General features: G+C 44.4%; 1 protein-coding gene across 1 annotated transcript in view; it reads left to right on the top strand.

Moving 5' to 3' along the window:
- LOC124596073 (thioredoxin domain-containing protein 15) overlaps positions 1–19,348 on the top strand; it is a 53,197-nt gene that overhangs the window by 4,180 nt on the left and 29,669 nt on the right. The window contains exon 3 of the mRNA XM_047135058.1: positions 12,175–12,393. Within this exon, the coding sequence (XP_046991014.1) occupies positions 12,175–12,393 (219 nt within the window). The remainder of the gene's footprint in view (positions 1–12,174; positions 12,394–19,348) is intronic.

Genomic DNA, 19,348 nt, shown 5'->3' with positions numbered 1-19,348 from the left:
TTTATTGTAATATGTTACTAATATAAAATTAACTTTTTATTAAGTTGTGCAAGTGATTTGTAAGCAATCTCCATTGTAGAGTGATTGCACTTTCCCAGTACTCTACCAATAAACCATTGTCTACCACCTGTGTTATCCACGACTGAGCCTCTGTGGTCATTCCATTTCATATCCCTACAAAAAGTTAAATCCAAGTATTTCTCTGAGTTGGCTGTTTGCAATAGTATCTCATTGATATTATAGTCCTATGATACGTGTTTTTGTTTTGTGAAGTGCATAATTTTAAATTTGTGAACATTTTAAGCAAGTTACCAGTGTGTGTACACCACATTGAAATTTTAGCAATACCTCAGTTAATATTTACACAGCTTCTTTCAGATAATACTCCACAAAAGATAATTACATGATCTGCAAAAATCTCAGGCTACTACTAATATTGTTCATAAGGTCAGACTTCTGAGACACAACTGAAGTTACTTCTACATCCAGTGATGACTCTCCATCCGAGATAACATGCTGTGTCCTCCCTGCCGCAAAGTTCTCAATCCAGTTGCAAATTTCACTTGATACCCCATTTGAATGTACTTTTGACAGTAATTGTAGTTGTGACATTGAGTCAGATGCTTTTTTTTAAATCAAATACTGCACCTACCTGGTTCCTCTGATCCAAAGCTTACAGTATGTCATTTGACAAAAGTGTGAGTTTGGTTTCACATGATCGATGTTCCTGAAATTCATGTTGTTTGGTATTGAGGAGGTCATTTTGTTCAATATATCTCATTATGTTTTAGCTCAGAGTATGTTCTAAGATTCTACAACAAATCGATGTCAAGGATAGTGGGTGGTAGTTTTGTGGATAACTTCTACTACCTTTCTTGTAGATGGGTGTAACCTGTGCATTTTCCCAAAGACGTGGGCACGGTTTTTTGTTTGAGGGATCTACGATAGATACTAATTCAGTATAAAATCTGACAGGGATTCCGTTGGAGCCTGGAGCTTGTTTGATTTTAACGACTTGAGCTTTTTCTCAACACCATTGACAATAACATTTATTTCATTCATCTTTTCAGTGGTACAAGGATTACATTGAGGCAATAATCATGGGTTTTCCTTTGTAAATGAACATTTGAAAATAGTTAAGCATTTCAGCTTTTGCTTTGATGCTCTCAATTTCAGTTCCTGTCTCATTCGCTAGGGACAGGACACTAACTTTGGTGCAACTGGCAGCGTTTTGACACAACCAGAATTCCCTTGGTTTCTCTGAAAGATCACTTGACAATATTCTTCTACGATAGTCACTGAAGGCATCATGCATTGCTTTCTTCACATCCATATGTGTTTCATTCAGCATCTCTCTATCTGTAGCCCCATGCTTTGTTTTACACCAGTTATGTAGTAATCTCTTCTTTGTTAGAAGTTTCTTTACAATGACTGTATACCATGGAGGGTCCCTCCCATTATGAAATGATCTTCTGGGTACATATCTATCCAGTGTGTGGTCATCTAGATTCTTTTAAATTTGAGCCAGAGTTTATCTACATGCTCCTGCCCTGTGCTGAAAGTTTCAAGTTCCTCACTGAGATAGGACACTACTGATGTTTTATCTACTTTACTGAACATATATATATTTCTGCTTGTTTTAGTTGCCCTTTCTACTTTGGTCATCATTGTTCCCACAGGTGTGTCATATTCACTGATACCAGTTTTGATACGGACATTCTCAAAGAGGTCAAGTCTATTTGTTGCTGTCAGATGGGATATATTTCCGTCATGACTGGTGTTCCTAACTATCTGTTCTAGGTAGTTTCTAGAGAAGGCATTTAGTAACACTTCACAGGGTGTCTTAGCATTCTCACTACTAGCAAAACTGTACTCTCTCCAGTTAATTGTTGGGTGATTTAAGTCTCCACTGATGATTACAGTATGATTGAGGAACTTACATACAAGTGAACAGAGAGCTTTTCTCTAAACTTTCCAGTTACATCAGGAGACGAGTCTGGTGAGCAATAGAAGGATCCAGTTATCATTTTATGCCCATCCTGATACTGAGTCTTGCCAAAACTATCTCACATGCAGCTCCAGTTTCTATGTAAGTGGGTCTGTGTTTCTTGTCTACTGCAACTAATCCGCCACCTCCATTTTCCATTTGCCAATCCATTCAATATACACTTAAATTTCCCCAAAACTTCACTGTTTTCAGTCTCAGGTTTCAGCCAGTTTTTGTGCCCATTATTATGTGAACCTCACTGCTTTTCATGAGCACATCAAACTGGGGCACTTTGTTATGAATGCTTCAACCGATTAGCATGTTGTCATCGTCTTAAGTCCAAAAACTGGTTTGATGCAACTCTCCATCCTACTCTATCCTGTGCAAGCGTCGTCATCTCCGAGTAACTACTGCAACATACGCCCCTCTGAATCTGATTAATATATTTATCTCTTGGTCTTCCTCTTATGGTTTTTACCCCCCCCCCCTCCCCCCCCCCCCCCCCCCCCCACACACACACACACACACACACACACACACACACACACACACACACACACACACACTCTTCCCTCCAGTACTAAATTGGTGATCCCTTGATATCTCAGAATGTGTTCTATCAAACAATCCCTTCATCTAGTCAGTCTGTACTACAGATTTCTTTTCTCCCCAGTTCTGTTCAGTACCTCCTCATTAGTTACCCAATCTCTCCATATTAGATTAGATTAATTATTCATTCCATAGACCCACAAAAGAGGGGATCCTCCTGGGTGTGGAACATGCCAGATAAACACATTACAAAAATGTAATTAGAAAAACTTGAGCTTCATTAAATTTAATGATACTCAGTCAGTAAACAGTAAAATTATGTACATGGATTAAAATTAAACTTCTGATATTTACAGGTTTAATACTTACATCTGCTTTCATTAAATCCATCATTCGCACAGTAGCTAGTTACTTGGCTATTACAATCAAGTATTGTCAAAAATTAATGTAAATTATTCATTTCAATGATCCTCAGCGAAGAACAGTCAAATGATGTATAAGATTTAAAATTAAACTTCCATTATTTACAGACTTACGACTTACATCTGCTTTACGTACATCCATCATTCACACAGTAGGTAGTTAGTTGGCAGTTACAACCAAGTATTGTCAAAAATTAAAGTATAATAAATTTTCATTAAACTGGTCTACTGCACTTGTTGAGAAATTCATGGATGGAATAGGAGGAGTTGGCCACCAAAAATTCTTTTAAATTATGTTTAAATTGTGCCTTGTCTGAAACTAAAATGCTGCTTCTGTAGCAGCACTTTTCAAAAGCTTCTTTTTCTCTTCTTGCCTAAACTGTTTATCGTCCATGATTCACTTCCATACATGGATACACTCCATAAAAATACTTTCAGAAAAAAATTCCCAACACTTAATCTATATTCGATGTCAACAAATTTCTCTTCTTCATAAACGGTTTTATTGCCATTGCCAGTCTACATTTTATATTATCCCTATTTCAACCATCATCAGTTATTTTGCTTCCTAAATAGCAAAACTCATTTACTACTTTTTAAATATCTCATTTCCTAATCTAATTCCCTTAGCATCACCTGCTTTAATTCAACTACACTTCATTATCTTCGTTTTGCTTTTGTTGATGCTCATCTTATATCTTCTTTTCAAGACACTGTCCATACTGTTCAACTGTTCTTCCATGTCCTTTACTGTCTCTGACAGAATTACAATGCCATTGGCAAACCTTAAAGTTTTTATTTCTGTTCCCTGGACTTTAATTCCTGATCCAAATTTTTCTTTCGTTTTCTTTACTGCCTGCTCGGTGTACAGATTGAATAACATCGGGGATAGGCTACAACCCTGTGTCACTCAGTTCTCAACCACTGCTTCCTTTTCATGCCCCCTAGACTCTTATAACTGACTTCTGGTTTCTATACAAATTGTAACTAACCTTTTTATCCCTGTATTTTACCCCTGCCACCTTTAGAATTTGAAAGAGAGTCTTCCAGATAACATTGTCAAAAGCTATCTCTTAAGTCCACAAATGCTATAAACATAGTTTTGCCTTTTCTTAACCTATCTTCTATGAGAAGTCAGTCAGTATTGCCTCGCGTGTTCCTACATTTCTCTGGAACCCAAACTAGTCTTCCCCAAAGTGTGCTTCTACCAGTTTTTCTATCCTTCTGTAAAGGATTCGTGTTAATATTTTGTAACCCTGATGTATTAAACTGGTAATTAGGTAATTTTCATGCCTGTCAGCACTGCTTTTTTTGGAATTGGGATTATAATATTCTTCTTACAGTCTGAGGGTATTTTGCCTGTTTCATACATCTTGCTCACCAGATGGACTCTTTTTCAACAGTTTTATCATGGCTGGCTCTCCCAAAGCTATCAGTAATTCGAACAGAATGTTGTCTACTCCCGGGGCCTTGTTCCAACTTAAGTCATTCGGTGCTTTGTCAGATTCTTCACACAGAACCACATCTCCCTGTTCATCTTCCTCTACATACTCTTCCATTTCCATAACATTGGCCACAGGTACATCTCCCGTGTATAGCCCCTCTATATACTCCTCCCACCTTTCTGCTTTCCCTTCTTTGCTTAGGACTGGTTTTCCATCAGAGCTCGTGAAATTCATACAGGTGGTTCTCTTTCCTCCAAAGGCCTCTTTAATTTTCCTGTAGGCAGTATCTGTATTACCCCTAGTGATATGTGCTTCTACATCCTTACATTTGTCCTCTAACCGTTCCAACTTAGCCATATCACATTTCCTGTCGATCCCATTTCTTAGACATTTGTGTTCCTTTTTGCTAGCTTCATTTATTGCATTTTTATATTGTCTCCTTCCCTCGATTAAATTCAGTGTCTCTACTAAGAATTTCTACTACCCCTCGTCTTTTTACCTACTGAATCCTCTGCTGTCTTAGCACTTCATCTCTCAAAGCTACCCATTCTTCCCCTGTTGTATTCCTTTCCCCTGCTCTTATCAATCATTCCCTAATGCCCCCTCTGAAACCATCTACAACCTCTGGTTCTTTCAGTTTATCCAGGTCCCATCTTCTTAAATTCCTGCCTTTTTGCAGTTTCAGTTCAGTTTTAATCTACAGTTAAAACCAATAAATTGTGGTCAGAGTCCACATCTGCCCCTGTTCATAACACTTTGTATGAAAATAGCTGAGTAAATTGTTCAACCACCCAAGCAGAAAGGAAACGTTTTAGACTTCTTAGCTACAAACACCTGACCTTTCTGGACAATGTCAATATAGAGGTAGGAGAGATAGGAATTAGTGATAATGATTTCATCATAGCCACTTTGATTACTAAGTTTAATAAATGCAACATGAAATCTAAGAGAATATTCACACTGAAGACAGAAAATAAGCTGTTAGCATCCCACTTGGACACTGAGTAAGCATCATGTAGTTACAATGTGATGGATCACCACCATTCTCACCCCAACCTTCACTGGACATAACAACCCCACCAGCCTAGTTCAAAATCAGATTTTCTTGGCCACCACATCCAATCCTGGTATTGCTGATGCCTCCAAGAAAACAACTTTGGAGCACAGCACAGTCAGTGTTATCTGGAACGTATTAATTATCTGGAATGTATTAATCAGCTACTTCGACAAGGCCATCATTTCCTAAACTCATGCCCTGAAATGAGATCCATTCTCTCTGAGATTTTGCCCACCACACCTAGAATAGCTTGTCTCTGCAATATTCTTGTCACACCCTATGCTGCTCCTGCACCCGTCTCCCTATCGATGGATCCTGCTCCTGTGACTGTCCCTGCTGTGAGACTTGCCCTCTGCACCCTCCTATCATCATCTGTACCAGCCCTGTAACTGGCAAAATATATATGATCAAAGGGAGAGCCACCTGTGAAACAGTACGTGTCACATACCAGCTGTTATGTAACGACTGCTCGGCTTTTTAGGTCTATATGACTACCACTAAATTATCAGGACAGATGAATGGGCATATACTGAGGGTGTATACTGGCAACACACAATATCCTGTTGCAGAGTATGATCTACTTGACAGTCGTGATCTCTGTGCCTGTTTCACCACACGCGACATCTGGGTTCTTCCCCCAGACACCAGTTTCTCATAATTCCACAGGCAGGAACGAGCGCTACAACGTGTCCTCGGTTCTCATACCCATCTGGTCTTAATTTACGTTAATTTCTTAGTCTCAGCGTTTCTTCAAAGTAACTACTCCTTTCTTCACTCCATTTTAGTTTTCTACATCTTTCATTTTTTATCTGTCTATTTTTTGCCACCCACCTCTGTTATGTACAATGCACTTAGCTTTTCACTCTCATTAACTAGTGTACGATGTTTAAGCAGTAATCTCTGTCTTGTGTATTATCCTATCTTCCACCTTTAAACTCTCAGGTTTTCAAATTTAATCTGTTGCTGTCCCCAAAAAATCAGTCTTTCCTTTTCATCCTGTCTCTGCTTACCCATGGCTGCGGCTGACCTTCCTGAAATCTACTCCTTTTCTGAGACCTTTCCAGTCCTTTTCCTTCACCCCTCTTCCTTCCCCTTCAACACTTCTGTCTGAAAAAGGAGCCACTGGCCGCAAAGCTTGCCTAATTATAACCTTTTATGTGTGTGATCTGCCGTCGCTTGGTGAGTAGATTTTTCATCCAGCCAATTAGATTATTTTGTCAAAAATTGATTGATTTCATTGTGTTATTAGTCCATGTGGCCCTCATTTCTTCTTGTGTAACCCTCTTGTCAGTCTTTGTTGTAGTGTGTCTTGTTCAAACTGTTGTCTGTTTTCTACCATTCCGTTCGTTTATTTATCTCTCTATCACCAAGATTAATCAACGCTTTGCCCCCTACAGTTTTCGATTTCTGATTTCTGTGCATGTAGATGGATCTATTTTTATCTGCATATAACAATTCCATTGTTATTTATGAATTTGCATCTAACAATTTACACTGAGTACACTGCAGGGCCTTCTTCCGATCGTCGATTGCCGATTTTATTTTATTTTATTTTATTTTATTTTATTTTTTTTTCTTTTATTTTTCTTCCCCCACCCCCCACCCCCACGGATTTGACAGCTATTTTCTTTCTGACCTTCCACTTATCTTGCTTATACGTAATTATTTCATGTTTTTGTGCATTTGTGTTTCGCCAAACCACTCTGATCCACTTTTACTGCCGTCTCCTACGTTAGATTAATTGCTGATCTAAGTGGTTTAAATTTTCCCTTTCTGTTACCAAGTTCTTAAAATTTCCTCTCTTTTTCACAACATTCCCAATCTTTTCCCCCCTCCCCCCCTCTCCAATCTTTCTTTCGTATCATATGGGCCACTTTCTAGCAAGAAATTCTCGTTCGCTAATTACCTGTTGTTAACCATTGTCTGTTCTCACAATTTTCATACGAATTTTTATGCTTTTTTCTGAACTCTTTCCTTGTCTTTCTTCAATTTTTCTATCTTGTATCCACTCTCTGATTTATCTTTTTTGCCACTCCCACAATTTCTAACACTCCAAACTGTCCTTTCGTGCCATGATGAATCCCATCTCACATTACATCCGTTCTTTTCAAAAATGTGCTTTTCCACCATCAAGACTAAGGGCACATGTTCCATTTTTTGAAACCTGATTTTCCTGTGGAATTACTCCAAAAGGCCTAACAGTGAATGTCCCTCTTTCTGGATGTAATCCTACTGTACACTAGGCTCTTACCGTTTCAAATACAGTAATCTGTGACCTGTATGCATCATCAGCCAATATCCACTCCATCAGACTTCTCGCCTCCTACAAAATCCTGCAGTTAGCTGCCCCTCATGTTTCCTCCAATGGTGTCATCCACCAAGCCAGCTTCAGATTGCAACATCATGCCATACTTCACCCCAAAAAGCTATCCCACCTTCTCCTAAACTACCTGAACAGCAGTGTTTCCATTCCAGCCCCCCTGCAACTCCCTAAACAGCCACACCATCAACCACTGTCCTCTGCTACAAACAGCGCTTGGCCAACCTCCTTAACATCCTCCCACAGCCTTTGCCACTGCTTCCCAGACCAAGAACAACTCATAATCACAAGAACCAGTCAGAACAGTACAGTATCCTCAGCCTCCTGTCTAAAGCACTCTCCACCCCTGAGATATCAGTATTATCTAAGGGTCTCACTTTGAGCCCTAAACTTGCTTTTGATCATACTGCTTTGGTGAAGAATGTACTTACCCTCTTTCCTTCGCATGTAATGTCAGCTGGAAATATCACGTAGCAACCCAATCCCAACACCTTTTCAACAGCAAACCCAACATTGAACCCTGCCTTTAACAATTCTGGTCATGATCCCGACTTGACCACTATCTCAAAATCATCCCTAACAAGCCCTCCAAGAATTCCTCGCATCCAGCATTGCTTCACAACCCTTCCTCAGGTCCCTACAATATGACATTAACCTGTCACTGCAGAACTCCAAGCTCTACATTCCCTAAAAAATCATGACTCTATCATTATCCTTCCCGCAGACAAAGGATTTACCATGGTGGTACTTGACCAAAAGGAGTAGGTTAGTGAAGATCTACACCAGCTGTCTGCCTCCACACACAGCTTCTGCCATCAAGATCCCATCCCTGTGATTCAGAATGTCCTGCAGTCCCTCCTCAAAACCTCGGGCCCCTCACAGGGACTAACACCTCGGTCCATTAAACTTCTCACCTCACCCAAACCATGCACTCCCACCTTTTACTTTCTTACTAAGATCCACAAACCCAGTCATCCTGGTGAAGTGTTGCTAGAGGAGGCCAAAATGCACGCGTTTAATTACACGCTGACTGGCGTGAGGTCTGGAACAGTTAAGGGAATTAATAGTAGCAAATAAAGTACGTAGTTGATATAATACTTAACTTTAATCCACAATTGGTGTACATCGCTCTTGACGGTACATGTTATAATCTCAATATCAAATGCTATGGCACCTTGCTAGGTCGTAGCAAATGACGCAGCTGAAGGCCATGCTAACCATCGTCTCGGCAAATGAGAGCGCAGTCGTCAGTGATCCATCTCTGGCTAAGTCGGCTGTACAACTGGGGTGAGTGCTAGTACGTCTCACCAGACCAGCCGTGTGGCGGCGCTCGGTCTGCCACCACTGACAGTGGCGACACGGGGGTCCATCGTATACTAGCGGACCGCGGCCGATTTAAAAGCTACCACCTAGCAAGTGCGGTGTCTGGCGGTGACACCACACCTGGCCATTCTATAGTTGTTGGCTTCAGAACACCCGCTGAATGTATATCTGCCTTAGTTGATCAACACCTGCAACACATAGTACAGAGACTTCCCTACTATATCAGAGATACCAACCATATCCTAGATATACTGAAAACCATGTCTGTCCAACTCCCACCACCCACCTTGCTTGTCACCATTGATGCCATCTCTCTCTATACCAACATCCCCCATGTATGTGGTCTGTCTGCTGCTGAACATTTCATCAGTCAGCACCCACCTGATTCCAAGCCTATGACATCCTTCCTACTCAGCTTAATCAACTTTATTCTTACCAACACCTACTTCACCTTTGAGGGGCATTCCTATGCCAGTCTTTTCATTGATCGCTTGGAGAGGGCTTGGTTTAGATACATTTTTACCATATGGACTCAGGATGTTGACCTGTTAAAATTACTGGACTCTCTGAATACCTTCTCCCAGTTAAATTTCATGTGGTCCTATTCCAAATCCTATGCCACTTTCTTTGATGTTGATCTCAACCTCACCAAAGACCAGCTACACGTTTCTGTCCGTATTATACCTACTAACAATCAACAATACTTACAATTTGACAGTTGCCATCCTTTCCATGTCAAACGTTCCCTCCCGTACATTCTTGTCATTAAAGGCAAATGTATTTGTTCTGATGCAGACCCTTTACAGCAATACGCCACCATTTTCACCTCAGCCTTCACTGGATGTAATTACCTCATAGGCCTGGTTCAAAAGCTGATTTCCCAGGCCATCGCATCCAATCCTGGTACTGCTGATCCCTCCAAAAACCCAACTTTGGAGTGTACCACTGGTCGCTCAGTATTATCCTAGTCTGAAATGTGTTAATGAGCTACTTCAACAAGGCCATCATTTCCTAAACTCATTCCCTGAAATGAGATCCATTCTGTCTGAGTTTTTACCCACCACACCTAGAATAGCTTTTCACCGCCCTCCTAATCTCTGAAGTATTCTTGTCAGATCCTATGCTCCTTCTGCACCCACTTATTACTGATGGCTCCTACGTCTGTGACTATTCCTGCTGCAAGACTTGCATTATGCATGCTCCTACCACCACCTGTACTAGCCCTGTAACTGGCAAAACATACACTATCAAAGGGAGAGCCCCCTGTGAAACCACACATCGTATACCAGCTGTTATGTAAACACTGTTCGGCCTTTTACATTGGCATGACTGCCACCAAATTATCAGTAAGGATGAATGGACATAGGCTGAGGGTATATGCTGGCAACACGCAGTATCCTGTTGCAGAGCATGCTCTACAAAATGACAGTTGAGACCTCTGTACCTGTTTAACCACACGTGCCATCTGGATTCTTCCCCCAGCACCAGTTTCTCAGAATTCCACTGGTACGAACGAGCTCTACAACATGTCCTCGGTTCTCGTACCCATCTGGTCTTAATTTACGTTAATTTCTTAGTCTCAGCATTTCTTCAAAGTAACTACTCCTTTCTTCACTTTATTTTAGTTTTCTACGTCTTTCATTTTTTATCTGTCTATTTTTCGCCACCCACCTCTGTTATGTACAATGCACTTCGCTTTTCGCTCTCATTAACTAGTGTAAGATGTTTAAGCAGTAATCTCTGTCTTGTGTATTATCCTATCTTCCACCTTTAAACTCTCAGGTTTTCAAATATCATCTGTTGCTGTCACCAAAAAATCAGTCTTTCCTTCTCATCCTGTCTGGTAAGTCTCCGCTGACCCATGGTTGTGGCTGACCTTTCCGAAATCTATCCCTTTTCCTAGACCTCTCCAGTCGTTTTTTCTTCACACCTCTTCTGTCTCCTTCAACACTTTATTTTGTCAAAAATTGATTGATTTTGTTGTTATAAATAGTCTACTTTGTTTTATTGGGAGAATTCAAAGAAAGTGCAGTGCATCACTAAAGGAGACCACATACAGAACACTTGTGAAACACATTCTTGAGTGCTGCTAGAGTACCTGGGATCCTCTCCAGGTCAGATTAAAGAAATACATCAAAGCTGTTAACAGGTGCACTATTACGGGTAGATTTATTAAAGACGAGATTATTACGGAAATGCTCCAGGCACTAAAACGGGGGTCCCTGAGGGAAGACGACATTCTTTTCACAAAAAAAGAGAAGTTAAGAGAATTAGCATTTGTAATAGCCTGCTGTATGATCATATGGTTACCAATGTACATCTTGCATAAGGATCGCAAAGATGGGGGAAATCAGGGTCCATGTGCAAAAATAAAGACAGTATTATTTCTCTGCTCCATTTGCAAGTGGAACAGGAAAGAGAATGACTTGCAGTGGTAAAAGTTGCCCTCTGTCATGCATCGTATGGCGTCTTGCGGAGTATGTAGATGTGTTCCACATTATCTTGTGTGCTTAGTTTGTCATTTTGTAAATGAAAGGTTGATGGCAAAAGTCTTTTTTTGCACTCATATGTTTGTGAACAGCAAACATACATGCTAGAATTTGGTTAAGGCTGTATGGTATTGTAACAGATTTAAAGCTCATTATGGTAAGCACATTTTGATTCATTTAGTTACAATTTGTTCTGAAATAATGAAATAAACATTAATTTCTATTTTATATAAATTAGAATGTTGTTAATATTCCCCATTCTGTTCACATTGAATGAATAGAAACCAATGATTAACATATGTTTTTATGGAAAGTAAATGGTTACATTATAACTGTGTTGCAGATTTCAGCTATAGTTTACAAATCCAGAGTGACACCTTAACCACCCACCTATTGGCTCAGTTAAAGCCATTAGCCCATGGGCATCTTGGAAGACTTCTATAGCGACTTCTTCAAAAACTTCTACTCCAAAGTTGAAATAGTTGTTCTTATTCTTTTAAAGATCTTTTTTGTATATAGTTGATTGATTGACTCTGTATGGATGATTATGGTTATCAACCTTTTTCTACTTTGTTTCTTTAGGATCAGTTTATAAAACAAGATGATCTGTCATTATCATCAGATGCTGAAGTACTCCAGGGAGATGTTGAGGACCTGCAGGTGACAACTGCTCCTGCCTCTCAAACTGAAGATATTGAAACAGTGGAAAACTCAACATTAAACAATACTGATAATGGCCTGAATAGAAGTACACTTGTATCCTGCGTTGTAGGAAACAGTAGTATTGGGAAACCAGTGGAGGTAGGCCACTTGTGTAGGCTATTGCTAAAGTAGATCAACATGTAGATCATTTACAGAGAAAGAAATAAAACTAAATCCCTATATTAATAGGAAAAGAATGCTTATTTGAGTTTGTATTTGTCTGTTCTTCCCCCCCCCCCCCCCCACCCCCCCCCCACCCACCCCACCCCCACCCCCCCACCCTCCCGCCTCCAAAATCTACACATTTGTTATAGGCTGGCAAAAGCAGTTGCAATTTAGGTGGAAATGTAAACATTATTAACCGTGTATGTTACCACTCACTGCAAAAAATGGTCTATGAAATATAATCATCAGCTGTTTTATCCAGTGCAGGATAAAAGCCCCCTGAAGCTTTTTCATATGGTGAAGATAGCCTGTGAATGAATGATGAATAAATAAATGCATTATAGTCTTCACTTGTACACATCTGTGTTGCTTCTGCACGATTTTCAATGTTACCCGCATTGCGTTATATTTCAATCTCATTTTTTTCCTTTTAGTTGCTGAAATCCAACAAAGAACTTCCTTACTCCATCTACCATCCATTCATGTTGCTTCCTGTCCCACCTACATCCATCTCATTTGCTGTATGCCAATAATTATGTCTTCCACTCCTTTATTTTTCTGCTCCATCTAGTAATTCTCAAAATCTCCCTAGTGCTTGCTTGAGTAATCCTTCAGTTTTTGTACGGTTTTAGCATTACAACACAATGGCCTCACTGTCATAAGTATTTTCGAGTGCAAATTTTCTGCTTGAGATACACTGGTTACTTAGTTTTGGCCCATTTATAGTCGAAATGCTATTACAGTATTTTAATACATGTTTTAATGCATAGGTGTAGTTCTTACCTGCACTTTAGGGAAGAGGGTAGACTCCACAGACTTCATAGATAGTTGTCACTATACACATTTCCCAGGTCATTGTCACCATCTTTACGAGTGGTGGTGGTGGTGGTGGTGGTGCTACTGCCGCTGCCACCGCCACCACTGCCCCCGATCTTATTATTAACTCTTCCACACTTTCTTCCAATGCCCCTTCTCGTTGCCATGCCAATTCTGAGATGTGACATGCATGTTTGAAAATATTGTTCCATTTTATGTGAGTAATGCTACCAAATGCATCACACAATAAAAATTTAAACTTTTACATTAAAAAAACTTTCATTTTTTGTTTTCAAAATATGACTTCACCTGAGCCCACGCGAGTTCTATTGCATTAAAATGACAATGATGTAGTGAAACACATAACACTCTATGACCATTTTCTTGTGCAATTGTCAGTCTCCTGAATGATATTACGTGATTTGTGCTCCTTCACCTTTTGTAGCAGTTAAGTGTTTTTCATTTTGCTATCATATGACTGTGTGCCTTTCTTTTCCAGCCAGTCTACTATGTTACTCTTCCTGCTGCAGCATGTTGTGGCTTTGTTTAAAATAACAGAGTGATATGGAGCATTATCCAATGATATAGTGGAGTTCTATTTTAGGTTCAGTAGCAAAGATTGCATGAATCACTTTTTAAATTTTGTTTCCATCATTTCCTCATGGTAAGGCCAGATTTCTTTGATGTAAACAATGACGGCAACAACAACAATAATAATAATAATAATTAAGCATTGCACAAACCCACTGATCATTCTGGCATGTAAAAGAATGAGCCAACTTCATTTCCAACTGGAACTTTCATTGTTCCTTGTGCAGTCATCAGTGAACATAGTCAGTCTGGAACGACCAGCATTTACTCATGTTTTGTCCAACCTGATGATTTTGTGAGCTTTATACCTAGGTGCTGTCCTCAAAAAAATTGCATCTCCAGGCAACAGTATCCTAAACAACAGCTGCTCAGTCAACAACTTTCGGCAAAGGTATGAGACCTCCCCCTGCGGGTTCGGGGGTAAGAATAGGCCCGCGGTATTCCTGCCTGTCGTAAGAGGCGACTAAAAGGAGTCTCAAACGTTTCGGCTTTATGTGATGGTCCCCTCTCGGGTTTGACCTCCATCTATCTAAATTATTCCGAAGAGCGAGCCAATTGGGGAAGGGCACCTTACATGGTGCACTGTATCCTTCGTGCAATTAGACCTCTAGCCGTCTTTCTCGTCGTTGCAATGGTGTCCCGCTCGTTTTCGATCTCTTGGGCGATTACCACGCTGCACTCTGCAGTGTTTCTTTTAACTGTGACGACGACCTTGGCCATTTTTGCACCTAAGATCCAGCACGGTAGCCAGTCCGTTGTGGTGGGGTCGCCATGTACCCTCTTGGTTGTAGCCCCCTGACAACACAGGGATCGCTCTACTGATGCCTGCGCCGTTCACTCTCCACGTATGCCAAGGAGTAGATGCCCATCTCCCTGGGGCATCAGGACTCCCGGCAATGGCCATCCTGCCAGGTGGCCTTTGCTGTGGCTGGGTGGCGCCCGTGGGGAGGGCCCTTGGTCGGAGTAGGTGGCATCAGGGCGGATGACCCGCAATGAAGCGTGGTACATCATCTGTCGCTGGCGGCCAGCCGTCAGCAGTCTCTAAGCGTTCGAGAGCCCATTTTAAAGGTAACGTTTATGACCCCAAATCGTTCCCCTCCCTCGCCACACCATGGGAGGACCGACAGGCATTGCGTGACACTGAGACGTATTCGCCCAGATATCTTGTCTGTACCAGAGCTGATGGGGAATCTTTTCTATCCGTGAAGCCTCAGTTCTTTGTAGAGCATTTAGAGGACAAGTTCAGTGAGGTGGAGGGCTTGTCCAAGATGCGGTCTGGATCGGTGTTGATAAAAACGGCATCCTCTGCCCAGTCACGGAGGTTGCTCAATTGTGACAAGTTGGGGGATGTTTCCGTTAGCATCACGCCGCATAAGAGTCTGAACATGGTCCAGGGTATTATATTCCACCGGGATCTTCTTCTGCAGTCCGACGATGAATTACGCGCCAACCTCGAACGACGAGGTGTTCACTTCGTCCGGCGCGTCCATCGGGGTCCGAGGGATAATCAGGTCGCCACCGGTGCCTTCATCTTGGCCTTTGAGGGTGATGTCTTACCCGAAAAGGTTAAGGTGATGGTTTACCGTTGTGATGTGAAACCATATATCCCTCCTCCGATGCGGTGTTTTAAATGCTGGAAGTTCGGGCACATGTCATCTCGCTGTACTTCCAGCATGACGTGTCGGGATTGCGGGCGTCCTTCGCATCCCGATACTCCATGTGCCCCGCCTCCTATCTGTGTTAACTGCAGAGAACACCATTCCCCCTGCTCGCCGGACTGTAGGATATTGCAGAAAGAACGGAAGATAATGGAATATAAGACCTTGGATCGGCTGACCTACCCCGAGGCTAGACGGAAATATGAGAGGCTCCATCCTGTGGCAATGCCGTCAACTTACGCCGCTGCTGCAACGACGGTTCTCCCGTCATCACGAATCGGCTCTACGATCGGTCAGCATCCACCGGCCCCCTTGCTTGTGGGGGGCACTTCACACCCTGTTGCTCCTGCTCCATCCTCTCCAGGAGCAACGCCCTCCCAACCATCGGGGACATCAGCTCCCCCTTCCCAGCCGGAGAAGCGTAAGACTTCTTCGGCTGCTCTCGCCAGGAAGGGATCCCTTGGGGCTCTCCCTTCACCAGTTCCGACCAGTGGAAAAGCGGACGCCCGCAAGTGGTTGAAACAACCGCCAGTCCCTGGTCGTCGAGCCTCGCGGTCGTCGTCTGTCCCTGAGACTGACCCGGTGAAGCCCATGCCGCCTGAACCGCCGAAGGCGCAGCGTGACAAGCAGACTAAGAAGAAAGTCCCCAAGCCCAACGGTATTGCGGTGGCACCGATCCCACCGCTTCCTACAAGCTCTGCCTCTGAGGACGAGGTGGAGATTCTGGCGTCCGCTGAGGACCTCGCTCTTGCCGGTCCCTCGGACGCAATGGATGGCATTTGTACGGATGCTCCATCGGCGGCAGCAGGTGACCCAGTGGCGTAATCTGCCTTCCCAGTCTCCTCACGCCTTTCCCAGCCATGGACAACACCATCCTCCAGTGGAACTGCAGCGGTTTCTTCCACCATCTAGCCGAGCTCCGTCAACTTATCAGCCTTCACCCTTTCTTCTGCATTGCTCTCCAGGAAACTTGGTTTCCAGCGATGCGAACCCCCGCCCTCCGTGGCTATCGGGGTTATTACAAGAACCGAGCAGCTTATGACAGGGTGTCTGGTGGCGTCTGCATATATGTCCTTCACACTCTGCATAGCGAGTCTGTCCCTCTCCAGACGCCTTTAGAGGCTGTTGCTGTACGCGTGTGGACGCCACAGGCTGTTACCGTCTGCAGTCTTTACATTCCACCGGATGGTGATGTCTCGCAGCATGTCCTGGCTGCACTGGTCGCCCAATTGCCGCCACCTTTCTTGCTATTGGGCGACTTCAACGCCCATAACCCTCTGTGGGGTGGGTCAGTGGCAACAGGTCGAGGCACCATCGTTGAGCATTTATTGTCGCAGCTCGATCTCTCGCTGTTAAATGATGGTGCCTTCACAAACTTCAGTGTGGCGCATGGCACCTACTCCGCCATTGACCTTTCAATCTGTAGCCATAGCCTCTTACCGTCTGTCCAATGGAGTGTGCATGACGACCTGTGTGGTAGTGACCATTTTCCGATCTTTTTGTCACTACCACAGCGCCACTCTTCTGGGCGCCCTAGCAGATGGGCTATGAATAAGGCTGACTGGGACTTGTTCTCCTCCACTGCCGCTTTTGAGCCTCTCTCTACCGATGACATTGATGCGGTGGTTCAATCGGTCACCACCGGCATCGTTACTGCCGCCGAATCTGCCATTCCCCATTCCTGTGGGTCCCCTCGGCGGAAGGCTGTGCCTTGGTGGTCGCCTGAGATCGCTGAAGCGATTAAAGATCGCCGGCGGGCGCTCCAGCGTCACAAGCGACACCCCTCCCTCGACCACCTTATCGCCTTCAAACGGCTGCGTGCGCGGGCCCGCCTCCTTATCCGCCAGGGCAAGGAGGAGTGCTGGGAGCGGTATGTGTCCACCATTGGCCTCCATGTCACTCCCTCGCAGGTCTGGGCCAAGATTCGACGCGTCTACGGCTATCGGCCACCTGCCAGCGTCCCTGCGCTCTCACTGAATGGAGCAGTTTGTACTGACTCCGACGTCATTGCCAATCGCTTAGCAGAGCATTTTGCTATGAGTTCCGCTTCTGCGAATTACCCCCAGGCCTTCCGCTCCATTAAAGAGCGGATGGAACGTCGGAGCCTTTCGTTTCGCACCGACCACCCAGAATCTTACAATGCTCCATTTAGTGAGTGGGAATTTCGCAGTGCCCTCGCTGCTTGCCCTGATACCGCTCCTGGGCCAGATGGCGTCCACTGTCAGATGCTGAAACACCTTTCAGTGGACTGCCAGCGGCGCCTTCTCGATCTTTACAACCGTCTTTGGGTCGAGGGGGAGTTTCCGTCGCAATGGCGGGAAGGCATTGTCATCCCCGTTTTGAAGCCTGGAAAGAACCCTCTGGAGGTGGACAGCTACCGTCCCATTAGCCTCACCAACGTTCTTTGCAAGTTGCTTGAACGGATGGTGAGCCGGCGCTTGAATTGGGTACTGGAGTCTCGGGGCCTTCTGGCTCCATCTCAGGGTGGGTTCCGTAAAGGCCGCTCCGCCGCCGACAATCTGGTGAGCCTGGAGTCGGCCATCCGTACTGCCTTTTCCCGCCGTCAGCACCTGGTCGCTGTCTTTTTCGACATGCGGAAGGCGTACGATACGACGTGGCGTCATCACATTCTTTCTACGCTTCATGGATGGGGTCTTCGGGGTCCTCTGCCGATTTTTATCCGCAATTTTCTGTCGTGTCGTACCTTCCGCGTGCAAGTCACGGCCTCGTCTAGTTCCTCCCACGTCCAGGAGAACGGTGTGCCACAGGGCTCTGTTTTAAGTGCCTGTCTGTTTTTAATAGCCATTAACGGGCTTGCTGCGGCCGTGGGAAATTCTGTCTCTGCTTCCCTGTATGCTGACGACTTCTGCCTTTATTACAGCTCTACTGGCATTGCAGCTGTTGAACGTCAGCTACAGGGCACTATCCGTAGGGCGCAGTCTTGGGCTGTAGCGCATGGGTTTCAGTTTTCGGCAGCCAAGACCTGCGTTATGCATTTCTGCCGGCGACGTACTGTCCACCCGGAGCCGCAGCTTTCTCTTAACGGCGAACTTCTTTCGGTGGTGGAATCACACAGGTTTTTGGGGGTGGTTTTCGATGCCCGGTTGACTTGGCTGCCTCATATCCGGCAGCTCAAACAGACGTGTTGGCGGCATCTCAATGCACTGCGATGTTTGAGCCACACCCGCTGGGGAGCCGACCGCTCTACCCTGTTACGGCTCTACCAGGCGTTAATCCAGTCCCGTCTGGATTATGGGTGCCTGGCATATGGCTCAGCATCCCCGTCTGCGTTGCGGGTGCTGGACCCAATCCTCCACAGCGGGATACGCCTTGCCACTGGTGCTTTCCGCACCAGCCCTGTGGTCAGCTTACTCGTGGAGGCAGGTGTCCCTCCACTGCGGTTCCGGCGCCAACGTTTGCTGGCCGCTTATGCTGCCCATGTTCTAAGCTCGCCCGGGCATCCTAACTATCGTCTCCTGTTCCCGCAGTCAGTCGTCCGTCTGCCGGAACGTCGGCCCCAGTCGGGTTGTCCGATCGCCATACGCGTCAAGGAGCTTCTCTCCGGGCTTGGGCTTGTCCCTGTTCCGCCTCCTTTCCGGGCACCTCTGCGTACACCCCCATGGTGCGTTCCTCGCCCTTGCCTTCGGCTAGACTTGGCACAGGGCTCGAAGGACTCAGTCCCTCCAGAGGCCTTCCGCCGCCGCTTTTATTCCATCCTGGCCACGTATCAGGGCTCTGGCATTGTTTACACCGACGGCTCGATGGTTGCTGGTCGAGTCGGCTATGCGCTCACTCTAGGGGACCATTCCGAACAACGTTCCTTG

The sequence above is a fragment of the Schistocerca americana genome, chromosome 2 (genome assembly GCF_021461395.2).
Source record: "Schistocerca americana isolate TAMUIC-IGC-003095 chromosome 2, iqSchAmer2.1, whole genome shotgun sequence".
Taxonomy (NCBI): domain Eukaryota; kingdom Metazoa; phylum Arthropoda; class Insecta; order Orthoptera; family Acrididae; genus Schistocerca; species Schistocerca americana.
Note: the sequence above shows the minus strand (reverse complement) of the source record. Positions and strands in the feature narration are given on the sequence as shown.